The 25,300-nt window shown below is 36.9% G+C and overlaps 1 protein-coding gene across 2 annotated transcripts; it reads right to left on the bottom strand.

Annotated features, from left to right (window-relative positions):
* Positions 1-14,464: 14,464 nt before the first annotated feature.
* Positions 14,465-23,454, bottom strand: LOC149562638 (putative cellulose synthase A catalytic subunit 8 [UDP-forming]). Of its 2 annotated transcripts, none has more exons than XM_089826104.1 (15): positions 23,351-23,454; positions 22,514-22,645; positions 21,525-21,720; positions 21,078-21,301; positions 20,819-20,933; positions 20,414-20,618; positions 19,565-19,831; positions 19,079-19,428; positions 18,384-18,517; positions 18,108-18,233; positions 17,786-17,998; positions 16,691-16,952; positions 16,403-16,605; positions 15,960-16,310; positions 14,465-15,826 (listed from the first exon to the last, which is right to left on the bottom strand). In XM_089826104.1, exons 2-15 carry the CDS (start codon positions 22,592-22,594, stop codon positions 15,242-15,244), a joined length of 3,312 nt encoding a protein of 1,103 aa, XP_089682230.1. In that variant the 5' UTR covers positions 22,595-22,645; positions 23,351-23,454; the 3' UTR covers positions 14,465-15,241. The 2 variants fall into 2 exon arrangements, with proteins under 2 accessions (XP_089682230.1, XP_089682231.1); XM_089826105.1 differs by having other exon boundaries at positions 18,384-18,521; positions 19,083-19,428.
* Between the last annotated feature and the right edge of the window lie 1,846 nt (positions 23,455-25,300).

The raw sequence follows: 25,300 nt of genomic DNA, 5'->3' as shown, positions 1-25,300 counted from the left end.
CGCTTGGTTGCGACCTTGCATTTCGTAATATGCCTCATCTGTATGAGAGGATATTAGTGGCTGCACAGGGATCACTAGGGGGTCAGGGTCTATTGAGAGACTGCCAAGGTAACTATAGCGTGATCCGTGCGATGACACTTTCCCGCTTGCATAGTAGGTTTCCTACATGTCTTTGTTGTGCCTCTAGGATTAGTTGTTGATTGTGATTGGAACGTTTGAGTTAGTATACTTTTAGGATTCCTGGACTTAGAGAGTATTTATGCTATGTGATTTTGATAACCTGTTTGGGACTTGAGACTATCTCCTTAGCGCGGTGGGAGTGGACCATTTAGGTTCCACACGATCGGGTGGTAGTGCTTTATCACTCTTATCATTTGAGATCTATTTGAGACACCGTGGCTGTTGCATTCTTTGTTGGCATCTATCTTCATGGATTATGATGGTGGACATGTATCCTCACATTGATGATTTGCATATGTTAGATGATGTTATCTTATGCTTTACTTTTCATGTTAGATTACTTTCTACATATGATGTAGTATGATTTAGGGGTGACATTTCTACTATGTTAATATCGATGATCTCTTCGGTGATTTGGGATGTTACGCACGGAGGGATGGCTAGGATCCATGATGGTCTAATGATGCTATTTACGGTTGGGAGGAACCGTGCACTTAGTTAATTATGTTTGATGATATATGGTTATCTTTTACGATGGATGTTTATATCTTCTATGATGATGTATTATGTATGGTTTATGGTTTCATTTATGTTATTGCATCATGGATTAGAGTTAGTATGATGATGTAGTTTATTTCACTTATGTAAATTCTTTTAAGCCTTTCATACCCTGAGACATGTATAGTGGATGATTGAGCAATCTAAAATGTAATTACTTAAAGGACGCTTGTATATTGTTTAAGTACGTTGGATGTGTTGGATGTATCATTATTATTTCCTGTGGATGTTGTACTAGATGGATTCATTAATAATTAATTTAGATGTGATTCAATGTTAAGGGATCCTTGAAGAATGTAACCTTTTATGTTTACTTTTTGCTATTGCTTCCATATAAGTTGTAAATGGTTTTAACTTTAATGTTCAGAAAAAAGAAAAAAAAAGCTACCAAACTTAGTGAAACTTTAGGTTAATCCATTGGATCTCTTCGCAGGGCATTACATAGTGGTTGTGTCTCTTGGTACCATTATGACTCTTTCCACCGTGACTAATCCTTAACATCTTTTCTCCTTGAATGTTATTGGTTGTCTTCAACGTTTCCCTTTGAATACTTCTAACCATTTCAGCTCCCTTTGCTAACAAGTTAGTTATTATGCAGAGATATTTGCAAATTAGCATTATCAAATTAAATTCAAATATGAGAACACACATTCTGATGGTTATATGAAATACTACATTATATATATAATATTGGCAAAATATAACATACTATCTACCCATAGGTTAATCATAATTCAAGTAAACATAAGTTCACAAATGTCTTGGTGGAAGTAAAACATCATGTTTAAAACTATCATAAAATAGAGGCAATAATTAGCCTCATCAGCTTTGGTGACTATTTTTTATCTAAAAGCTAACCATGACAATATAGAATTTTTCTTTGAGACTGACAACAACTTGCAGAATGATGTACACATTATTGAGAAATGTGGAGAATATAGAACTAAATCAATAGAACATTTAAGAGTTGAGATAGAAACTCCTACACCTAACACGAACCTAATAAAGAATCACCCCACATAGAAAATAATTGGAAGTAATGACAAGAAATAGAGTAAATGAGGAATTGTGTTTGATTTCTAAAGTGGAACCTAAGAGTGTAGATGAGGAATGCAAAGATGATCACTGGATTCAAGAAATGAAGGAAGAACTAGATTAGATTGTGAAGAATGAAACACAGGAACTGGTACCCAAGCCTAAAGATAAGAATGTTATAGGAAACAAATGGGTATTCGACAATAAGATGAATGAACAAGGAGAAGTTGTGAGAAACAAATCTAGACTAGTGTGATAAGGTTATGCACAATAGGAGGGAATAGATTAGAATGAGACATGTGCCCCTGTAGCCAGAATGGAAACAACGAGAATTTTTTTGGCTTTTGTAGCAAGTAAGAAGCTCAAAGTGTATCAGATGGAAGTCAAGTTTATTAGAATGAATTCTAATGATACTACTTTGGGGAGTATCCTAAGAATTGGAGAATATTGACATGTTTCATTCATGATTGTATGATGCAGGAGCATTCGATGGTGTAAGGGCAATCTTGTATCACCCACAATATGCTTAGTGTTAGTTTCTATTTAATGTGTTTTTATTTTTGGATACCCATTTGGGTCAAATAGAGATTCCAACTCTCATAATTCCACTACTGGTTTTTTGGGTTAGGATTTTTTAGCACCTTGGGATATGTGCCAATGTAGAAAATAGGTTATTATGTAATTGAGCCATAATAATAATGAGTTAGAGGCTATAAGTTGGAGAGATGATTATACTTATAATTTAAAGCACTCCAAAAAAAGAATCAGGTCAAAAGGCTTTATAGTTTGAAAGTTATTATAGTTTTAAGTTGCCTGGAGACCCCCTAAGAGCACTTCAAAGTCAGATTTGAGGCACTAAACAACCTCATACGAGATCAAAAAATGGGAAACAAGCAAAGCTTGTCCATAGGGCTATAGAGAACTTGGAGAGATTTCTGAAAATGTAAACGGTTCATCAATTGGAATCCCAAATTAAAAGTTATGCCTCTTGGAAGTTGGACTACCATTTCTAGATTCTTGTAATTTTACACCGACTTTTGACATGTTTTCTAGAACCTTTTATTTTGGAAATGGATTCCAAATGGAATATTCTAAAATTTATTCCTAACCCTAAACCTAATTCAGGTTAATTCAAGTTACTTCTAGCATTGTAAAGGCAACTTTTTGGTGGAGTTTAGAAGAAGGTTCTGTGAGAAGGGTTTTTTCCAAAAGTTGATAACATTGTAAGCCCATAGGGCATGTTGTGGAGCCTATTTTTTTTGTACTAAATGTAATAGCATATCATTTCTGATAATAATATTCCCCGTTTTCTTGTTGTGTTCATTTTGATCTTGGATTGTGCCCTCATCAAGTGGTATTAGAGTAAGTTTTTCTGAGCATGTAGATAAAGCACTGACTATGAGGCAGTTTGCACCAGGACTGTGTGGTTGTGGATTTTGATATAGAAAGAAGATTCCTCCATGAAGGGAGCATGGTGGAAGGGTCAAAGTTGTTCCTCTTGAGGTTAGAGCCCTCCAAAGAGAAGTTTAGGCATTGCAAGAGGAGATCCAAAGAGTGATGAATATTGCCATCAGTGATGGAAGTAAGGAAGAAAATGAAGAAGGAAATATTGGGTAGGAAGGGGAAGGAGATAGAGAAGTCCTAGATTGGATAGAGGGAAAGCTTTTTAGGACCATTTCCAAGCTTGGAAAAAGACTTAAAATTGATGTAGGCATGTTTTTGAGAAATCTAAAAGTAGATGAGTTAATCGACTGGATGAATGAGTTGGAGGAATATTTTGAGTATGAGGATATCGAGGACCCTGATAGGGTTAAGTTTTTGTAGGCAAAAATGAAAGGCCATGCCAAAATCTAGTGTGAAGAGATTCAATTGGAAAGAAATAGAAGAGGAAAGGAAAAAATCACAAAATGGGATCACGTGGTGGACAAACTAAAGAAGCAGTTCATTCTTGTTGATTACGAGCTTGATTTGTTCAAAAAGATGCAAGGGTTAAAGAAAGTGGGAAAACCTGCCCAAGAATACATAAAGGAATTTTACGGAGTCCTTATTAGGGTGGGGCATGCAGAAGCAAACAATGAGAAGTTTGCTCGTTACCTTAGTGGGTTAAGACCTAGCATTCAGGAGGATTTAAGTCTGGTTGGAATGACTAGCATTGAAGAGGCATACCAATTTGCCTTGCAAGTTGAGGAGAAGCTAAACAAAAAGTTTGATGGAAGGCAAAGAGGGCACAGTCAAGAAGGAAGGAGTGGTGGCAGGTCATTTGGAGGCTGAAATGAAAACCAGAAGAAAAATGAAGATGTGTGTACTAGCCAAAATCAGAGGAATGAGGGTTTCAACCGCTCCCATGATTAAAACTTGGAGATCAGAGAAAAAGAGGTAGAGGAGATTCGATGGTCAAGCAAGGGTTGCTTATGTGGATGATGATGCACAGTCATCACATTCAGAGGATGTAGAAAGAGGAGAGGTTATAGTTAATGAAAGGGTCATAATGAGTGGTGAGACTGAACCTAGACAAAGGAGTTTGTTTCATACTAGGTGCAAGTGTGAGGGTAAATATTGTGATGTGATTGTTGATGGTGGAAGCACTGACAACTTGATGCCAAAGGAGATGGTCTCAAAGCTAAAGCACAAGAGGGAGAAACACCCCCAACCCTATCAGATTGCTTGGGTGCAAGATGATCATAAGGTCCTAGTTATTGAGCAATGTTTGGTAAATTTCAAGATTGGGAGTTACCATGATGAGGCTCTCTGTAACATCATTCCAATGAATGTATGCCATTTATTGTTGGGAAGGCCCTAGCAGTTTGATAGGCATGCTATAAATAATGGTTATGCAAATACATACTCTTTGACTAAGGATGGAGTTCACCATAAATTGAAGCCCTTGATAAAGGAGGGTGAAAAGGTATGCAATAGTGCTAGGGTATGTCTTGTTGATGGAAGAAATTTTTTGGATGGCATGAAACATCAGCATATGTGTCATGCTTTGATTCCTACAAAGGATAAGGAAGGGAGTAGTGAAATTCCACTTTAAATTTTAGGTCTATTAAGTGAGTATGGAGATGTCACCTCTGATAATGTTCCAGAAGGGTTGCCACTAATATGGTAAATCAGTCATCAAATAGATTTAGTCACTAGACCTAGTTTTCCTAACAAGGCTTCTCATAGGATGACTCCTAATGAGACTGAGGAGCTAAACAGACAAGTTTAGGAGTTGTTGAGGAAATGTTTGATTCGAGAGAGCCTGAGTCCATGTGTAGTACCTCCAGTGTTGCCACCAAAGAAGAATGGAGAGTGGAGATTGTGTACAAACTCTCAGGCCATAAATAGAATAACCATCAAGTATCAGTTTCCTTTGCCAAGGATGGATGATCTTATGGACTATTTGAGTGGAGCTCAATACTTCACAAAGATAGATCTCAAGAGTGGTTGTCACCAGATATGGATAAGAGAGGGAGATGAGTGGAAGACTGCATTCAAGACTAAGGAGGGTCTATATGAGTGGTTAGTCATGCCCTTTGGATTGACCAATGTGCCAAGCACCTTCATGTGGCTTATGAATGAGGTACTAAAGAAATTTTTGGAAAAAAAAATTATTATCTATCTGGATGATATTTTGATTTTCAGTAAGTCTTTGGATGAACATTCATTGCACATTCATAGTGTCCTTGAAAGGTTGAGGGAAGAGAAATTGTTGATTAATTTGAAGAATTGTAACTTTGTCAAGGGAATTAGTCTATTTGGGGTTTTTTGTATTAGTTGATGGTCTCAAAATGGGCCTAGAGAAGGTGAAGGTCATCTTGGAATGGCCTACTCCAAGGTCTGCCACTGAGGTGAGGTCATTCCATGGTCTGGCTAGTTTTTACAGGAAGTTCATTAGAAATTTTAGTAGTATATGTGCATCCCTAATTGAAACAATGAGAGGGGATAGAAAAGAGTTCAAGTGGACTACAAGAGCTACAAGGAGTTTTAAATTGTTGAAGAAGAAGGTGACAGAGCAACCTGTGTTGCACTTCCTGATTTCAACAAACTATTCCAAGTGGATTACGATACTAGTGGTAGTGCTATTGGGGTTGAGTTGATCCAAGAAGGTAAACCTATTGCCTATTTTAGTGAAAAATTGAATAATGCAAACAAAAAGTATTATGTTTATGATTAGGAGTTCTATGCAATGGTTTAGGCCTTAAAGAAATGGAGGCATTATTTGTTGCGAAAAGAATTTTCTTTGTATACTAAACACCAAGAATTGAAGTACCTAAATAGCCAAGGTAAATTGAATCACAGACATTTAAAATGGGTTGAGTTCATGCAAAGCTATACATTTGTATTAAAACATAGAAGTAGAAGGTCTAATAGGGTTGCAGATGCATTAAGTAGGAGACAATTGTTGCTAACAGTATTGCAAGTTGAGGTGGTTGGGTTTGATGAACTCAAGAATTTGTACCCTGAGGATCCTGACTTTACAGAGGCTTGAAAGGCTTGTAAAGAATCTATTACTCTAGACATGACCAGGTGGCTAGATTACATGATTCAGGATGGTATGTTGTTCAAGGGAAGTCAATTGTGTTTTCCAAGAAGTTACATGAGGGAGAACTTGATCAAGGAGAAGCACAGTGGAGGGATGGCAGGACATTTTGGTCAAGATAAGACCATTTCCATTATTAGAGAACATCATTTTTTGCCTCAATTGTCACATGATGTGAGGAAGTTTGTGTAGAGTTGTCAAGTATGTCAAATAGCCAAAGGATTTAGTCAAAATACTGGACTCTATCAACCATTGCTTGTTCCATAGAAGCCTTGGGAGGACATAAGTATGGATTTTGTTCTTGAATTTCCAAGGACTCAAAGGGGTACTGACTCAATATTTGTGGTGGTCGATAGGTTCTCCAAGATGGCACATTTCATTTTCTGCCACAAGACTCATGAAGCAGTGCATATTGCAGATTTGTTTTCCAGAGAGGTGGTGAGGCTACATGGTCTCCCAAAAAATATTGTTTCTAATAGAGACTAAATTTGTTGGGTATTTTTGGAGGACTTTGTGGAAGAAGTTGAAGACAGAATCGAAGTTTAGTTTTGTAGACTGATGGACAAACAGAAGTAGTGAATAGAAGATTGGGCAATCTATTGAGGTGTTTAGTAGGAGATAAGCCCAAGGGATGGGATTTGATTCTACCACAAGCAGAATTTGCTTACAATAATTCTATGAACAAGAGTACTAGTAGATCATCATTCCAAATTGTGTATGGGAGTATTCCAAGGACTGCACTAGAGCTAAGGAAGATGGAGCAAGGGGGGAGGATAAGTGTTGAAGTAGAAGACTTTGTTGAACATGGCAAGAACCTACATAAAGCACATATTACCAAGATGAACCTATAGAATAAGGCTAGGGCAGAACAAAAGAGGAGACATAAGGAGTTCCAAGTTGGAGATTAGGTTATGGTATATTTGAGAAAGGAATGATTTCTAGTGGGTACCTATAACAAGCTGGAGATGAAGAAATTTGGCCCCTGCAAAATTTTGAAGAAACATGATTCAGTGAATGCATATGAGGTGGAGTTACCAGATGGGATTCACATTTCTCCTATTTTCAATACTGTAGACTTAATAAAATATCATGATGATGGTGCAGATGAGGAGCTGATGTTGGAACCATGTCCAATTCCTACTTCTAGGAAGAAAGAGATTGAAGAAATTATGGATAGTGGTGTGGGCTGGAGTACCAAAAATAGGCAGTATGAAGAATACCTAGTAAAGTGGAAAGGATGATCAATAGAAGATTCAACTTGGATATCCACAATGGAGGCTTCCCATTTGGTTTTTCCTCTACTAGATATAAAGTGAGAGGGTCACTTTTCAATCTACCCTAGCTGTCTAATGCAGGAGCATCCAGTGGTGTAAGGGCAATCCTATATCACCCAAAAATATGCTTAGTATTAGTTTATGCTTTATTTTTTTTCATTTCTAGATACCCATTGGGTCAAATAAAGATTTCAACTCTCATAGTTCCACTACTGGTTTTCTAGGTTAGAGTTTTTTAGCACCTTGGGATACGTGTCAATGCAGAAAATAGGTCATTTTATAATTGAGACATAATTATGATGAGTTAGAAGGTGTAAGTTGGAGGGATGGTTATAATTGTAATTCAAAGCACTCCAAAAAAAAATTAGGTCAAAAGGCTTTGCGGTTTGAAAGTTATTGCAGTTTTAAGTTGCCTAGAGACCCCCTAAGAGCACTTCAAAGTCAAATTTGAGGCACTAAACAGCCTCATACAAGCCCAAAAAATGGGAGACAAGAAAAGCTCATCCATACTACTATAGAGCACTTGGAGAGCTTTCCAGAAATGTAAATGGTTCGTCAATCGAAGTCCCAGATCAAAAGTTATGCCTCCAAGAAATTGGACTACAATTTTTAGATTCTTCTAATTTTACACCGACTTCTGATGTGTTTTCTAGAACCTTATGTTTCGGCGATGAATTCCAAATGGCATATTCTAAAATGTATTCCTAACCCTAAACCTAATTTGGGTTACTTAAAAACATTTCTAGCATTATAAAGGTAGTTTTTGGTGGAGTTTGGGAGAAGGTACTGTGAGAAGGGTTTTCTCCAGAAGCTGATAACATTGTAAGCCCATAGGGCATGTCGTGGAGTCTATTTTTGTTGTGCTAGATGTAATAGCATGTCATTTTTTATAATAATATTACCTCTTTCCTATTGTGTTCATTTTTTGCTTGGACTGTGCCCTCATCAAGAAGATGGCTTCCTTGAGGTCACTAAGGGTGAGCATTTTCTCGAGCAGAAAGTACATTGCTCAACTGCAAGCAGGTTAGGAGTAATGGTCATGCATTATTTCAAAGCTTGGTCCCTTTCTGCAGAATTACCCCACGCAGCGAAGAGGTTCTCATAGTAATAAACAAAGCCTTGAAGAATGTCAAATAGTTTAGAGAAGATCTATTGACCTTGTTAGAAAGTAAAGTTCACCAAGATAACTGAGAGGCGGGTGAATCAATTATTTGATCAATACAACTTGTATCAACCTTATCAAACTTAAAATATGTGGTCAATCACAATAGTAACCATAAGAAGATACACATACACAATTACACCATATATGTTAACTAGGGAGACCCTTGATCCAAGGGAAAACCCCGATGGGGATGGTACCCACAAAATGATGTACTAATATATAAGTTCCTTATAAGAGGATGGACTCTGTTAGGAGCCAATGAAATAATTCAGTACATATCAATCCCTATTAGGAGTTGTAGAAGGTAGATGGACCCATTGTCCAAACAATTTCAGGGGCAAGACTACCAATTTCATTATCTAATTGGCCTCTATATTATTCCTTTCAAAATAATAGAAATGCAACTAATTTCAGCAGCTTGAACTCTTGTTTCGTCCTCTTACTGTGTCAATACTACAACAAATACTTCTCAGATCTCAATACCATATCTTCAACTTTGCATTAGACTGATCGCTTACTCGCATTTAGCAACTTCATATATTACTTCACAATTCACACTTACATATTTCATCACAAAGAAAATAACTTTCCTCTATACCATGTCCTCAAGAAAATTCATTGAGTCAGCCTTGGGGCTTTCCCAATTACAATTATAATAGGGCCTCAATAAGATAATACAATTCATTACATCTTTTCACAATTAAAAAATATTGTCAACTCACAATCTTCACAACTTTTCACACGTGTGACCTCGAACTACACACACTAATTGATGTCATTATCAAGTTGTCTTCTCACTATCTAATTGTGCTCATCAAGATTCTATCCATGTTAGGAGATATAATCCAAACACCAGAAACCACTTCTCAAGTACTACGTCTGCAAACAGTCTTTTGGAAATCACAAATACATGTATTCGACTTCCTACATGTGCACTTATCCACATCATTAGGACACACTATAGAACATATCCTCAACTATGCTTGACCTTATCATCAATATGTGATTCGTACAACTTTGTTCTCTATTTGTTACTCTACCAGTCTTCACAGTATGTTGACATCAATGACAAACATAGTCATGAATGCAACACACAGTCGTGATTATTGTATCTCCACTACTCTAGCAATGCTATAATACTCCCCCATGGGAATATCATCAACATTCATGCTAACCGACCTTCCTGGATTATTTGTATCCCTACTAAGGTGTGACAAGCTCTTAGAACTTGAAAGAAATTCTTTTAGGGCTTCATCTCCAATCTCAAGCTAGTGAAGATGAGCCTTGATCTGAGCACCGCTAGTTGCATAGTTGTTAACAACCTACTTCTGATGGTAGAGATTGGTGAGCTGAAGTTGTAGATCTGAATCAAACATATTCATGGTCAGAGCCTCAGAGGTCGCATGCAGGTCTTTGGTGGTGGTGTCATAGGAACACTTATGATACATAGCAAGTTTCCTATCGTAGATGTGAAGAAATCTAGTCGTACAAAAGATGACATCATTCCATTGAATCTAACCAATGTAGGTATGGGTCAAGGCTCTGAATTCTAGACACACAGAATATGAGCCATAGTGGGATCATGACTCAAGAGTGATGTATTAAGAAAATATTGTGTTTTAGAATGACGTCTTTGAGTTGTTTGCCAGCTAATAGTAAAAAGAATAAGATAGTGGTCACAAAGTCACATCCTAGAGGGGAATGACAGGTAATTCCTTATCTTTAGAAAAAGAGAAAAAATATTGTGTAGTAATCATCACACGACTAAGCCTTTTAAAAATCCTACCAGATCCAATTCTAAAATTAGACCAAGTATGTCAAATCCCACCAGAATGGTGGCAATGGGCATTGGGATGAAAAAGGCATAATTTATTACCCATGTAGTATCAAGCTTCTCTTTCCCTGGTTGTTTATCAAAAAGGTATTATCGTCTTTGTCAAAGGCCAACTCAACCATATTGAAGTCCCCGCATAAAACCCAAGTGGCAAGTGGCAAAGAATTCATCATCCAATGCCATAGCTATGATCTTTCAACAACATCATTGGGAGCATTAACATTAACTATGTCAAACGAATGATTATTGAAATATGGCAAAATCTATACAATCATGTGCATGGGGTCAAAGCCATGAGAAATAACTTAAGAAATCAAATGAGGTGAGAGAAAAGTAACTACACCACCTCGACCAGCTTCATGTTGGGAAGAGAAAATAGAGTTGTCTGGCCAAATAACATGGCAAGCAACATTGAGAAAAAACCTTGAAATTTTAACTTCCTAGAGACACGAAATATCCAGGATACCAAGCTAACATTTGGTGTCTTGCGCATAATATTTGGGAGGAAGGTTTCATGACAACAACTCTTCCATGTCATCTTTGTCCCCAAGAGAGGAGAATTTTTTGTGCAAGAAGGAATTGGTGGTAAAGATAGAAGAATCTATGCTAGAGATGATTCTTCGCTTCTCTGGGTCGTCTCCACGACCATCTAGGTTCCAAGACCTCTACAAAGGCTAAGAAACTATCAAGGAGGTTACTTGTCGAGTGCAGACCCAAGTGGGTCGAGAGACACCCACAGATGCCCCGATCCCCTAAGAAGTAGCATTTGAGACAAACAGTGGCACCATCGGCGTAACTAGCACAGCAGTTGCAGCTACACCAATCTTCAATGAAGGTTGAGCGGAAGAAGACATTGGTTATTTTTGTAGCAAGGAAGTTTTACCCTTGTGAACAACAATTATTCACTCGTCTTTCTTTCCATTCATGGTAGGTTTGGCCTATGAATCCTTGATAGAAGCCAACTTGCGAGGCACAACTAATAGGCGATCCTTGATCTTGTGGTCAGTCGATTGACACTGATAGCAGGTGTTCGATAAGATCAAATAGAGCATCGTTTGGGTGAAGGTGTGAGCTGCAATCTAAATATCAACAGTTTTTTTAAGGTCACAAGAAAGGCCAACTTCAATGCAAACCCTTCTTTGGGGATGAGTGTTGAAAAAATCTTCAAATTCCATGCAAAAAAACTTACCTAGGGTTTGAGCAATGGCTTGGATAAAAGACTAGTAGGGCACAAGGAGACCTAGAAACTCAACCCAAATAGGGACCTTCAGCTTCTTATCATCCGAGACAGAGAAGTTGCAAGATCATCACTAAAAAACTAACAATGAGAACCTAAGCATCCAAGGCTTGTGGTTAAAAATTGTGTCAGTCTACAAAGGGTTAGCAAACCGAAATAAGAAAAAGCCCTTGGCGAGGCTTTGAATGCCCTCAAGCCATACCCCATGGGGAGTCCAAGACTTGGCAACCCATTCTTTAAGCATGATGTCATGAGTTCTACACACTAAATATCCTATCAAGGTATGCTTCTCTAACCAATCATAGGCATTATCAAAATCTTGAATGTTGAAACAATATTAGGGGAGGTCTTACCTAGTAAAACACTTTCGAAACAAACTTGCGAGGGTGTTTGTTTTGTGAAGGCGCCATGAGCATCTGTCACAGCAACTCCAACACCAATATTAGCCACTAGGCTAAAGTTGGTCGGAGCCATAATAAAAAACCTCAAATGCTCCCACAATAAATGCAATATGACAAGTGCAAAACCATAGATGAATTTATTATTTAAAAAAAAGTCATACTGCATGCAAAACCCTAGTGGTGCACATTCACCACTACCCATCCTTACATTAAGCATTTTCAAAAAATTATTTTAATCAATTTGTGTACATTACATGATTGACTTTGTTCCAAAAGACCTCATGTTGGATAATTATATAATAGTTATATTATTAAAATTTATTGTCTAATTAATACATTAACATTCTCAAATGATACTTTTATCAATATATGTATATTACATGATTGAATTTTTTGTAGAGTTGTCAAATATTGGATAATTGAATCAATCATATTATTAAAATCTAGTTTCCAATTATTACATTAATAAAGCCATAACAATCAATTATAGTTTACTACTTGCTATTAGGTTGTATCATGTAGAGTTGTCTTATTAGATACTATTTAGGACTACTTTTATTTAATATTATGATTGGAGCATTAATGATTTGGATTACAATTGTGTTGAACATTTCAAATTAGGGTATCATTTGGGGCTATGGTTTTACACTTACAACTATGATTAATAAAATTGTGTGGAGGGTTTGACACTTTCAATTATAATAGATAAAATTGTGGAGGTTGTGGATATGAAGAATGATCAATTTGACATTACGATGATAAATAGAGTTTTTCATAATGACTAATAATACATTCACTTTTGATTTTTTTTTTGACTAAAATTCTACAAGATTAAAAGTGCTTATGATTATGATGATTGTTAGGGTTGTAAGTAATGTTAAGTGTTAAAATTAGTGTGGCAATTTGATATAATGTTATGATTATTACAAGTGTTAGGTCTACAAATGAAATTCAAGTTATCATTAACATTTACAGATAGCTTAGGAGTTATTGTTGCAGTTTCACCTAATAAAAGATTTCACAATAATTTTTTAAAATTAAAGAATTATTATATTACTAATTAATTATTTAACAATCGTAATAAAAATCGTAATTACTACTCTCATCTATGTTGAGAACTCTTCTATTTATACTTTTCTATTTATATTATTTAAACTTCTCTATTTATATTTATTAAAATTTAGTATAGGAAATGAGAATATTAGTGCCTACTAAGATATATCTACCTCCCCACTTACAACCATGGTACATTTTGTGTGGTCCGTTTCGTAGACGTTGGGGTACGTCTTGGTCGGTCGTTCATTTGCCCCGATTGACGATAACCCTAAAAACTTCCTGTTGTCTACCACTTAACTCATTGTGTTGTACCATCTTCTCCTGCCATTTATACTTTGAATATCGTTGCACCGACTTTGACTGACAAAAAAGACATATTCAGGCAAACATGATGAACTTGTACACATGAAACCGGAGGACTAGGATCCATTTCAATCCATAACAGCGGTATAATATCTGTGCAAACTTGACGGCTAAACTAATAAAAGAGACACTTTCATGAAAAAATGTGAACACTGCAAAAAAACACGAAGAACAATTTAGGGTCTTGCCGATAGCCTCCTGATTGTAGGTGGATATGCATAAAAGCACTCGTATCTCCTCAAGTGAACCAATTTTTTCAACAAGTGAATCATATCCACAGAAGATATATCTGAACATAATTGGCCTCTCAACTGAAACATATCCACAACAGACGTAATCTATCTGTACAAAATTGAATACTAGGCTGAAACATTATCCATAAAATATATATAGTATCCGTACAAACTTACTAAACTGAAGCAATTTTTAGAAGAATGGTATTCTCCGTAAGACCAGAAACATAAATTCCCGTGTGCCTCTTGGCAAGAGTACACTCTGATAAGCTAGTAGCATCTCTTACTGTCTACAGAGTATGCATCTCCCTAATTGAACTATTTAAAGCTGATATAAATATTCTCATGCCTGATTATGACTTAATTGTGCTTGTGTGTGTGTGTGAGAGAGAGAGAGAGATGTAAAACAATGCTGCAACAATCCCCGAGGCAAATGCAAGGATTGCATGGATATAAAGGTACTAAAAAATGCGATTGCTAACCTATGGGCCTTTAGTTTCATAAAATGCATTGATACCAATTCCTTTCAACAACTACCATTATTAAAAAATTAACTCATCCACCAAATTAGTACTAGAAAACCAAGAATAAAAAGCATGTTGATTTGACTGAATATGCTCCTGATATTATTAGCAAGATTGGGATGAGGTTTGAGTATACCAAATCCCGAATTCCATTGCATGCATTTCAGCAGTCAAGAATAATAGAAGAGAGTTTATTATTACAAAGAATCTTCCACAAATCTTAAAATGTTCAGGCTAAGCCAGGCACTACCCTAAGATTATACTGCATACATATATCCATCTCATCATTGGACAATTGTCAAAGACAGATCAATCATCTAGAGCCAACAATAAACAAACAGCTGACAGACTCTAGTCGGCACAAATTCTTAGCTTTCATGTCCAAAGTTCAATAGCCCCAACAACTGCCATATAAATAATCTGGGTGACTCGAAATCCTGTCATGGACCACTAAGAACAATAGAAACCTCGATTGTCATCCCATTAGAAACATCATTTAAATAACTTAAATCCTTCGAGAGCACTGGCCTTGTCCTGATAAATAAGCTATATATATATAACGATGAAACAGTTACTTACAAGGCATCTCACCACTATTATAGGTTGCAGGAGCATTGTTCTTGAGAGGTAATATAACTGCATCCAACAACCTGGGCAGTAAGAGTCAATGCCAGAAACAACAATCTCAAGGCAGTCCCAACTCTCCAAAATCATGCCAGTGTCCCATCACTCTTTACTATTTATTGCCAAAAGATGTCCAAATGGTTCTCCCAGTAAATCATTTAAAATGTTGAATGAGGAAAAATGCCTGGATCAATAAATCGCAGTGCAAGAAGAATAAATATAGTAAAAATACTTAGCAATTAATGCCACATTGCACTGGATTTGGTCCTGTCACTCTGGTAGTGAAGGGATCTATCCGCACCCATAGCAATGAGAAGATAGATGCAAGAAGAATGGACCATACAACAACAATTGTGGGTGTCCGGTTCTGCCTTCCCATCAGACCTTTGAGGAAAGGATAAAGATGGACAATCACCCAAAAAGCGAAGAAGAGCTTTCCAAACAGTGGTCCCCATGATGCATAACCACTATTGATAGCATAGGAGACACCTGCAACTACTCCTACAAGGTTTATAACAAGCAAGGTTGTAGGTGGGATCAAAAGGGTAGTCCACTTGAACATATACAACTCTGTGAAATCACCATCTTCATCTGAAGCCTTTGATGTGACAGTGAAGTTTGTGTCAATACCAGCAAGGACCTTCAGCAACCCTTGGATAACTGCGAAAAAATGAGATGACACACCTCCAATCACCCAGAATTGTTCATTCCTCCACCATTCATCTATACCAACTCCACTCCATCGCATTTCCAAAATACCAGTTGCAAAAATAGACAGAAAGAGCGAAATGAAAAAGATACTTGCAAATGTACTGATCTGCATGTACATAGATGATAAAGTTAATCAAAACCATTTGACAACACATTACCATTGAAGTTGCTATGCTTTTTGTGAACAAAAAAAAATAGCCATAGATAGAAGGCAATGAAAAGAAAGTTAATAATTCTACCTCTGGGATGATAAACTTTCCAGTAAGAAGACACACAGCTGGAAGTGTACAATATACAAGCAACGGAATAGATGTCACTGGATAAATGGTTGTGTTGATATATGCAAGCCTCTCCAACCATTTTAGCCTTCCACTGTAGCCATACCAAATTGGGCAATGACGGCTGAGAAGAATTTCAACAGAACCCAATGCCCACCTAAGCACTTGGTTCAAACGATCAGAAAGATTTATGGGAGCTGAACCTTTGAATGCAGGGCGCGCAGGCATGCAGTAAATGGATTTCCAGCCACGTGCATGCATTTTGAAGCCAGTCAAAATATCTTCTGTGACTGAACCATAAATCCACCCAATCTGCAGATACAGTTTATTACAATTAGATGTTATACAACAAAATGAGTTATCTAATAGCTGCACTCTGATAGCATAACATTGTATTTCCATACCTCACTTCCCCATTCTGTCTTGTCTTCATAACCGCAGCTAATGACATGGATAGCTTCTTTCAATAGATCAGCAGGAGTAGCTGACTGAGGAACACCACCATGTTCCATCAAGGTAGATGCAACAAATACTGCTGATTGGCCAAACCTTTTCTCTAAGCTCTTCTGAGACATAAGAAGTGATTTCTCATCGTCGAATCCGGCACCTTGAGTTCATAAGAGAAAATGCTGATGTAAGACATGATAGAGATATTCACCATAAGAAAAAATAAATAAATAAATTTGACTCACCTTCAACACCCTCTTCTATATCTTCAAGATTGAATATTGGAATAGTGGAGTCAGTTTGCTTTGATGCTTTTTTGCTGTCTGCATGATTTTTATTCCCTTTCTTGTTCTTTCTACCTCCCCCACAGCATGATGTAAGACATGTTGATGCCTTAGATTTCTGCTTGAGAGGTGGTTCATAGCCATATAGTGCTGTTCTATTGAAAACACATCCTGTACCCACGTATACTGGTCCCTGAATCCCATCCAAACCTTTCAAATTGATCTGCAAAGTAAACCATGCAGCTTATTAGTTGACAGGAATGCTGAAAATGCATGCAACCAGCAATTTGTGCCCAAATATTTACTTGTGTATGCTTGCTCGTGTATACACTTATAGACCCATGCAGTAGGATTCACCAATGCAAAATATTCCATGCTAAGGTACTTTTGATTGTTTTAGCATTATTTTAGAATGTTCTTGTGTTGTTAGTTGACGGGAATAGTGAAAATGATTGTAACCACCAATTTGTGCCCAAATATTTACTTGTGAATGCTTGCTGATTTATACACCCGTGCAGTAGGAAAAAAAGAGTTTTCACCAATGCAAAATATTCTATGCTAAGATACTTTTGATTGTTTTATTAATATTTTTAGAAAAAAAAATTATGTAGGTTCCTGTTTAGTAGGATAGGCAATCCAATACTATAAGCCTCCCCAACATATGCACTTGCATGCCAAGTTATGAATACGAGGGACTAATATTAGGTATATTTTTCAGTTTCATTGAATTTTTTTTTAATATGCTAGAAGATTATTTTTTATACTCCACCATCCTTCTGATTCTAATTTTTACCACTAAGATAATCATTACTCTATGGCTTGAATTCTTACAAACTTTTCTAAGAATAATTACTAGGCAAGCAATTCCACAAAGGGTTCAAGCACAGTTAACCTTCGCTAATAAAGGGTTTCAAGAATGACTTAGAAAATACACAAACTTCAGCTCTTCACTCCCTAGCCTTTCTCAATTGGAAAAGCCTTTTGTCTGAATCAAACATGTATAGTTTGTAATAGTGTAGAAGCAAAAGCATATGTCTTGTGTGAAGATATACTCACATCAAAAAACACTGTGTTGTGATTGGCATACCGATCATTCCGATCAATACCATCAAATCTTTGAGGAAACTGTACGTAACAGACATACTTCCCAAGATTAGGATCCATCATGAAGCACATGGCCTCACGCAAAGCCTTGCTATTATTTATATAGTGATCACAGTCAAGATTCAACATGTAAGAGCCATTAGTGAGTACGGCTGAAACTCGAACCTGTACATGGCAAGAGATAAATATAAAGACAAAGAAATCCGAGCATTGTGACAACGTATGAAGAAAATACAATGAGCACACTTCTAGATGATTTAAGTAAAGGTTATACCAATGAATTCATTGCACCAGCTTTCTTGTGATGTTGGAATCCAGGTCTCTTTTCACGAGACACGTACACTAGCCGTGGTAGTTCATTGCCCTCGGTATCAAGCCCTCCACTGTGTCCCAAAAACACCTGAAACACAAGGGAACTCCAAAAAGTAAATCAAAATGATAATTATAAATACCGTCTCTGCTTTGACAAGTTGATCAAAACATGGAACACAAAACTGTGAGGCATTTAACATAAGATGGGTTTCTTCATGAAGTCTTGAATGCCTCATACCTGGATCATACCAGGATGGTCCCTTGTATTGTTGCCAGGCCAAGGAGTACCATCTTGCATAACCCACCCCTCTTCAGGAACCTTCTGTGCTTTAGCAACTAACCCATTGATTCGGACCTTGAATTCCTCATACTCTCTCTACAAGGATTAAAAAACATAAAGAATAAGTACTGATTGGAGACCCAGAGGAAATGAATAAGCTCACTCCATTTGCATAAAAAGGAATAATCTAAAGTAGATCTCAAGAACAACTATGTGGAACAAAAGTAAAGTGCAAAAACTCTAGACATCGCGAATTGGTGCACGAAGTACACAACAAATACAGAAGCATACCCAAAAAACAAATTTGAAACTTTCAAAAATCTTTGTTAAAAAAATAAGAGGGAAAATTTGATGCATATATCTAATGTTGATGATAGAGCATTTAAAAGGGCTAGACTTGTTGCAGAGCAAAGGTTAAATGTTTCTCCTTCCTCTTGATACTTCAATTATTGTACATTAAATGCTTATAAATTTATAATCCACATTAATGGTCAATATGGTAAACTACTTTTCAAAAGAAACAATTAAGATTTTACTAACAAAATCAGGAAAAGTTATTACTATGGAATTAACAAACTAATAACAACTTCTTGACAAACCACCAGAGCTTTATTCATATTATTATTTAAAACTTAGAATCTAATATGTTATACTTGCCTTCATTGCTCTCCTATCTTTTACAAAGGAAGGCTGCACTTTGTCCTTCAAGTAGTCCATTTTTTGTGAAAAGTACCATTCTGGAGCCCTAGGTTCAATATTGAACCTTTTGCAGAAAGGCACCCATTTCCTTGCAAATTCAGAGGTTTCAGAAAGTGCTTCAAAAGTCAACATAGATGCTCCATCATCCGAAACATAGCAAGAAACCTTATCAACAGGATAATCCACAGAGAGAATTGACAGAACTGTGTTGGCTGTGACAAGTGGAGGTTCCTTTAAAGGGTCCACTGTACTGACAAAAATATCAATTGCAGCCAACTGCGATGGTTCACCTTCTCTATCATACCTGTAAGGCAGAACAGGTTTTTAAAACCTTCACATAAGCTTCCTTTAACCAGCATTAGCATGTCCTCATAAGGCAGTTCGATAGCAGACAGAAATTGAATCAAATAACACATAGTATCTACGAATGATAATTTTACCTCAAAGCAAGCCTGTCAAGATAAGTTTCTCGATTGATAGGTAGCCATTTAGGAAACTGATCCAGGATCCATGATATGGCAAACCAAATCTCACATACGACAGAGATGATCCAGAGTGCATATGCATTGGTGACAGGATGCGTGATGCGATACCGGAAGAAGACGCACAAGATAAGAAGCCGAAGGACAATCACCATCCTATATGGATTGATCTTAGAAGAAGGAATGGACACCTTTCTGGAAAGTGGTTGGCGAGCTTGATCATCTCTGCCAAAACAAATAACTTGATAAGAATAGAAAGCAACCAAACAACAATGAAAACCATCTGCAGATGCATCCTATCATAATTGCTTCGATAACATGGTAAATTCAGACATGAAACAGATGACCTCAAATTCAAAAGCATGATTTCAATATCACGCAAGTAATGTTAAACAAATTGAATGACATCAATCTTATAACTTGTAAGAATACTATCATATTCTGAATAGAACTCCACTTGTAGGTCGAAATTTTCTCAATGCATAAAATTCAATGGCTAGAAATATATCAAACAAAGGAACCATAAACCTGAACTTTAACAAAAATGAGATACTCAAATTTTGCTTAGGGTTTGAGCCACCTCAGAACACAAATTTCAAAACCAACAAAAAATTAATCAAAGGGAAGATCAAACACACAAAAAGTTTGCTAGACAAACAAATACAAAACTAGAACACAATATGTTACTCATAGTACTTTATCGCAGCCAAAGCCATCAAATAATTTCAGATAATAATAATCAAGACCAAGAAGCACAATGAAAATAAAAGTTTACTCCGCTCTAAATCCCAAAGTTCATGGACATACATTAGATCCTCCCCAGTTTCACCATCACCGCCATCAATTTCTCCTCCTTTCCCTTCCGAAACATAGTCTCCAATTCCACCATTTGTCATTTGCAACATATTTTTCTCTTGCTTTGTCTTCCAGCTGTCTACTCTCTCCTTCCAGGCAACATTTCCAAACCCATATGCACTAAAGTCTCGGGAATGATCCACAATCCTAACTTGAACTGGCAACACATTTAGAAAACAATCTTCAGTATTTCTGAGCATCCACATGAAAAGAAAGACATTATGCACACCAACTAAATCATTCTAGCTTCTGCAGACCAATGTTAATGACTTGTTTTTGCCTATATAATACATAAGAAAACCAATATTATTCAATATTCAGAAAAATGCAATTATAAAAAGTTCATGGCACAGATACCTGGTTGGGTAGGGTCAGCATAAGGAAGTGGATGAACCCGCTTGCTGCCACCACCACTGGAAGGAAGTGCACCAGCAGCATGGTCAGGGGATAGTGCTGGAAATTCTCCAGACACCTGCAATTGATTAATAGAGAGTCAATCCATGTATGGAAGGTTACAGAACTCCAGTCCGATAGAATGGTATGAGCTTATATAGGAAAAAGGAAAGTTAAAACGCATATGTTAGTGCAAACTACTAAAACACTCATCAGGACTCACCACTTGACCATTGGCGACCAAAGCCATATGAGTCTGAGAAGTCTCCTGCCTCGTAGATCTTGGGGCACCAACATCCTCCCCTCGGCCATAACTCATTTGCCAATGCAGCATTGCCTCTGCAATCTTCTGTTTTTCGTTTCTACCACCTGGGGGCATGTAATGATAATCATTCCCCAAGTCCCCAGAATGCTCTTCTTCTTCATCACCTTCCACCCAGGGGCATCCTATTTGTAGGAAAATTAAAATCCTTAGTCGGCATCATTCCAAAACAGAGAGAAAACAGATTAGCTATAAACTAATGACTCTTCCAGTCATCTTGCAATCGGATTCCTCCACATATTGCATATAATTAGAAACCAGTATCCTCCCTACGTTTAGTTCACATTTCAGCACTTTGACTTCTACAATATCATAGTCAAATAAAAAGCAATCCACAGATGTTCAAACCTGGATGTCTTTTATATCTGGTTTTGCACTGCGGACAAGACTTTTTCCCATCCTTTCTCTCATAATCATAGCAAGGCCTGCACACAGGAAAAGCACACTCGGTGCATGCTACAAACAGATCCCCATCAGCAGTTAGCCCAACATCATCCCCACAAATTTGGCAGACTTGGCCGCTTAAGTGATTTGTAGGTTTAGCCTGCATTTGCCGCAAAAAAATGAGAAATCAGATTAGAAATAACACATTGTTACGAGTAAATAGGCACACAGATGAGGAAATGTATGTGCATTTTAAGAAGTATACTAATGCAACAGATCTGGATAATTTACAGGGTCCACCGCTGTACAATCCCGCACTTTACACTAACAAAACCTACAAATGCCAAAATAGACCAGAACCAGGTAAATAGCCCAACAACAGAGATGAAGCTTGAAAAGTTCATAATCATACATGGATGGAAGGAGCTGTTGTAAAAGAAAAGACAAATTATCGGCATTGGCTATTTTTGCTGCACAAATGTTACAGTTTGTGTTACATAGAAGGAAGATTTCTGGTTCTAGCAGTGTGATCTAGTAACATAGAGGAGTTTGGAGTGCACAAATTCCTCTCGTGCCAGTTTATCAAAATGTAGCCTACGACATTGATGCACCCGTTGTGATTCAAATCATGGCTTCTTTGGCATGTCTGGGAAGGGATCTGAGTCTAAAGGATGAAGCAGCCACATCTCACTAATTTGATTACAAAAACTTGAATTGGCATTTTTATAACGAAAGTCGGCTATCTATTTGGGAGTTAAGTAGAACAACAGTGTTAAAAATGAGTTCAGTTCACTTTCAGCCAGATCTAGACCCCAAATTTCCAAAATCATCCGTATTTGACCTCGGTAATCAACAATAGGCTAGATCCAGTAAGAACGTGCTACATTCTAACATGTATTCTAAATCAAATTCCTACAGTAACACGTGTCATAAGAAACAACCGGAAAACTCACCCCAGCTTCGCCTTCGCCACGCATCAACACAACATCATCTCCATTACGTGAACCTGCAAACATCCCAGAGCCAGCGTCCATTGCAGCTTCCAATCCAAGCACAATGTAGAGCTCCTACAACGTAACACAGCCCTGCAAAGACACAATCTCACGTATTATCTTCTCCTGTCAAGGCCCAGACTCAACAACTTCCCTGCCACGTCTGAAAACATGTAACAACTGTAACACCTTTCGACACAGTAAAACCAGAGCACTAGCATCAACATAGAACGCCAATGATCAAACTCCAACCCCTTTAGCACTCAGATTTCTCTGCAAGAACCCCATCAAAAACGTCTCTGGCACTTGCACACACAAATCTAAATAAAAGCAGATTCCACATTTGACATTAAACACTCGATCTCCGTCAAAAAATACAGATTTCCCCTTCCTCAAGCCTCCCCCAAATCATTTACAACTTCACACCGTCAAAACTCTGAACGGCACTCAAGCTCCCTCATTTAAGAAAACAACACTAACCCAATACAGCTCAGGCTCCACACTGCCCAATCCCTGCCCGCTGCCGCTCAACACAGCACTGAAACGCACCAGGAGTTGACCCCAACTACCTAAAAACCCTCTCTCAGACACACTTCAAGCCAAACGCCCCATTAAAGACCTTAAAAGAGAAACAACAACCGACACTCTCCTCTTGACCTACTCACTCCAACTAAACACACCCGAATCAATACCTCTGGCGGCCCAGTAATCAAAATTCAGAAACCCCGATTAATCAGCTAATTTGAAAACAAAACAGAACGTATCTTTACACAAAGGAACCTCGTTAAAGTTTCCTACCTTAGTCTTTTTCCGCAATCTTTCTCATTTCCTCGTCGAAAGAACAAATTTTGGGCAAAATCAGTACTCCATTAAGTGCTGAAGCTCTCAGCATTTCAATGTACAGCTCACTGATTTCAAATACGTTAGCTTAAAACGAAGTAAAAATGGCGACGTCTGCAGACAAATTTCATATTGTGCACATGAGCTGGATGCTGCCCGCGGGCAGTTACCAGTAATACGAGTCAAGCTGACCCTGCCCGACTAAAGCTTTGCCGGCAGGCACACTTCCCGGCAGCCGACACTCGGAATAATCTCGCCGGCCACAGCTATTTCCATGTTCGCGAATCCAACGGTGGAGATCTAAGTCTGGCAAAAAAAGTCATGTCAGCCGTTGGATTTCAGTAATCGGGATTAATGTGTTGGGTGAACAGAAGCTCAATAATTGGGGTACAGACATATATAACGTGATATTTTGTGGGCACGCCATTTTGAAGGACACGTGTGGGGCCATGACAACTTTTTCACATTGAAGTCTTCCTTGCCTTCTCTGTCCAAGATGGGGCTTATTATGCGGCTAGCAAACTTGCCCAAGAATGCTCTTAAATTGCTTACTATTTTATTTGGCTATCTTCATCTCCTTTGCATTAAATTTATATTTTAAGGAGACTTTAGATTATTTGCTGTCTTTCTCTAATATATTAATCTATAGTTTGTAGTGGTATGTGCCATAGTTTTCTTGTTGATTCTCCTCGCATCAAATAGAGGAACTTGATGAGCTTTTGTGATAACTATAGAGATAATTTTTTAAGAGAAATGAGTGAAGTTAATTGATGTGTTCTTATGATAATGTGGAATGTACAAAATTTATAATGATATAGTTTTGGTTCTCCTCTCTTCAAGAACATTGGTCCATGTTGATTTGTGTTTTTTTTAATTATAATGAGGTTTTAGATTATTATTATTTTGTTCTGTTTGCATTGAGGTTTAATATTATGATTTATCTTTATTATTAAATATTTTAATATATTGTTTGTAATGGTGTGCAATAGTTTTAATTCTCCTAAAACTAGATAGAAGAGGTTTTGTCACAACTTTAAGAGATCATCTTTTAGTGAATGTGTTTCTTTATGGTGAAATGTTGTGCTCCAAAATTTATGTAGGTATAGTTTTGATTCTCTTGATATTAGATAGCTAGAATTTTGTCACAAGTTCAAAGATAATCTATCAGAATTTAGTAGGTAGATAATTGAAATATATATTATAACTTAAAAATTATCACACACTTAGATATAAGAATATTTTTTCCAAATTATTAATAATATATATTTAATGTTCTTATTTACGTTGAAATTGAGTTTGGTAAAATATAGAAATTTTGTTAGGATAATGTTTCTAACCTAGATCTCTTTTGGTGAAAAATCATATTGAAATTTTATGATTGTTACTTTTTTTAAATATAGATATGAATGAAATAAATATTATAATTAATCTTTATTCAAAATGCAGTTGTTGATAATTATTCAAGACAAATTTAAACTTTGTTAAATCCACTTGTATCTTTTTTCAATAAGCAATAAATTTAAATTTTGTTAAATCCACTTGTCTCTTTCTCAATAAGCAATAGATTTAAATAGTGTTAAATCTACTTATCTCTTTCTCAATAAGTTATTTTATGGTAGGTCCATATTCTTAAGATTTGATTCTCATAACTTTAGATGGCTAGATTATTGTCAAGAGATAATTGTACAATAATGAAAGTATAAAACTTATGAGGGGTAGATAATTGAAATAAATATTATAATTAATGTTTTTATAATGGTCCTTATTTACTTTGAAAAATACTCTTGATGTTGGTGTTGATCCGTATAGTTTGTTCTCTATTAATGTCAAACACTTAGTCATTTATTTGATAGAGTTGGTCGGTCAACACTGCAATCAAGCCATCCTACTAAGGACGAGCAATGTATT

The sequence above is a fragment of the Cupressus sempervirens genome, chromosome 4 (genome assembly GCF_028749045.1).
Source record: "Cupressus sempervirens isolate cs-2001-9-10 chromosome 4, ASM2874904v1, whole genome shotgun sequence".
Taxonomy (NCBI): domain Eukaryota; kingdom Viridiplantae; phylum Streptophyta; class Pinopsida; order Cupressales; family Cupressaceae; genus Cupressus; species Cupressus sempervirens.
Note: the sequence above shows the minus strand (reverse complement) of the source record. Positions and strands in the feature narration are given on the sequence as shown.

Bases quoted from the DNA above. Each gene is read 5' to 3' on its own strand.
- LOC149562638 (XM_089826104.1), bottom strand. From the start codon at position 22,594: ATGGACGCTGGCTCTGGGATGTTTGCAGGTTCACGTAATGGAGATGAT. The intron at 21,302-21,524 runs GTTTGAACATCT...TCCTACAAATAG, and splicing joins CAGATATAAAAGACATCCAG to GATGCCCCTGGGTGGAAGGT. The intron at 20,619-20,818 runs GTATCTGTGCCA...ATGTGTTGCCAG, and splicing joins TGCTGACCCTACCCAACCAG to TTCAAGTTAGGATTGTGGAT.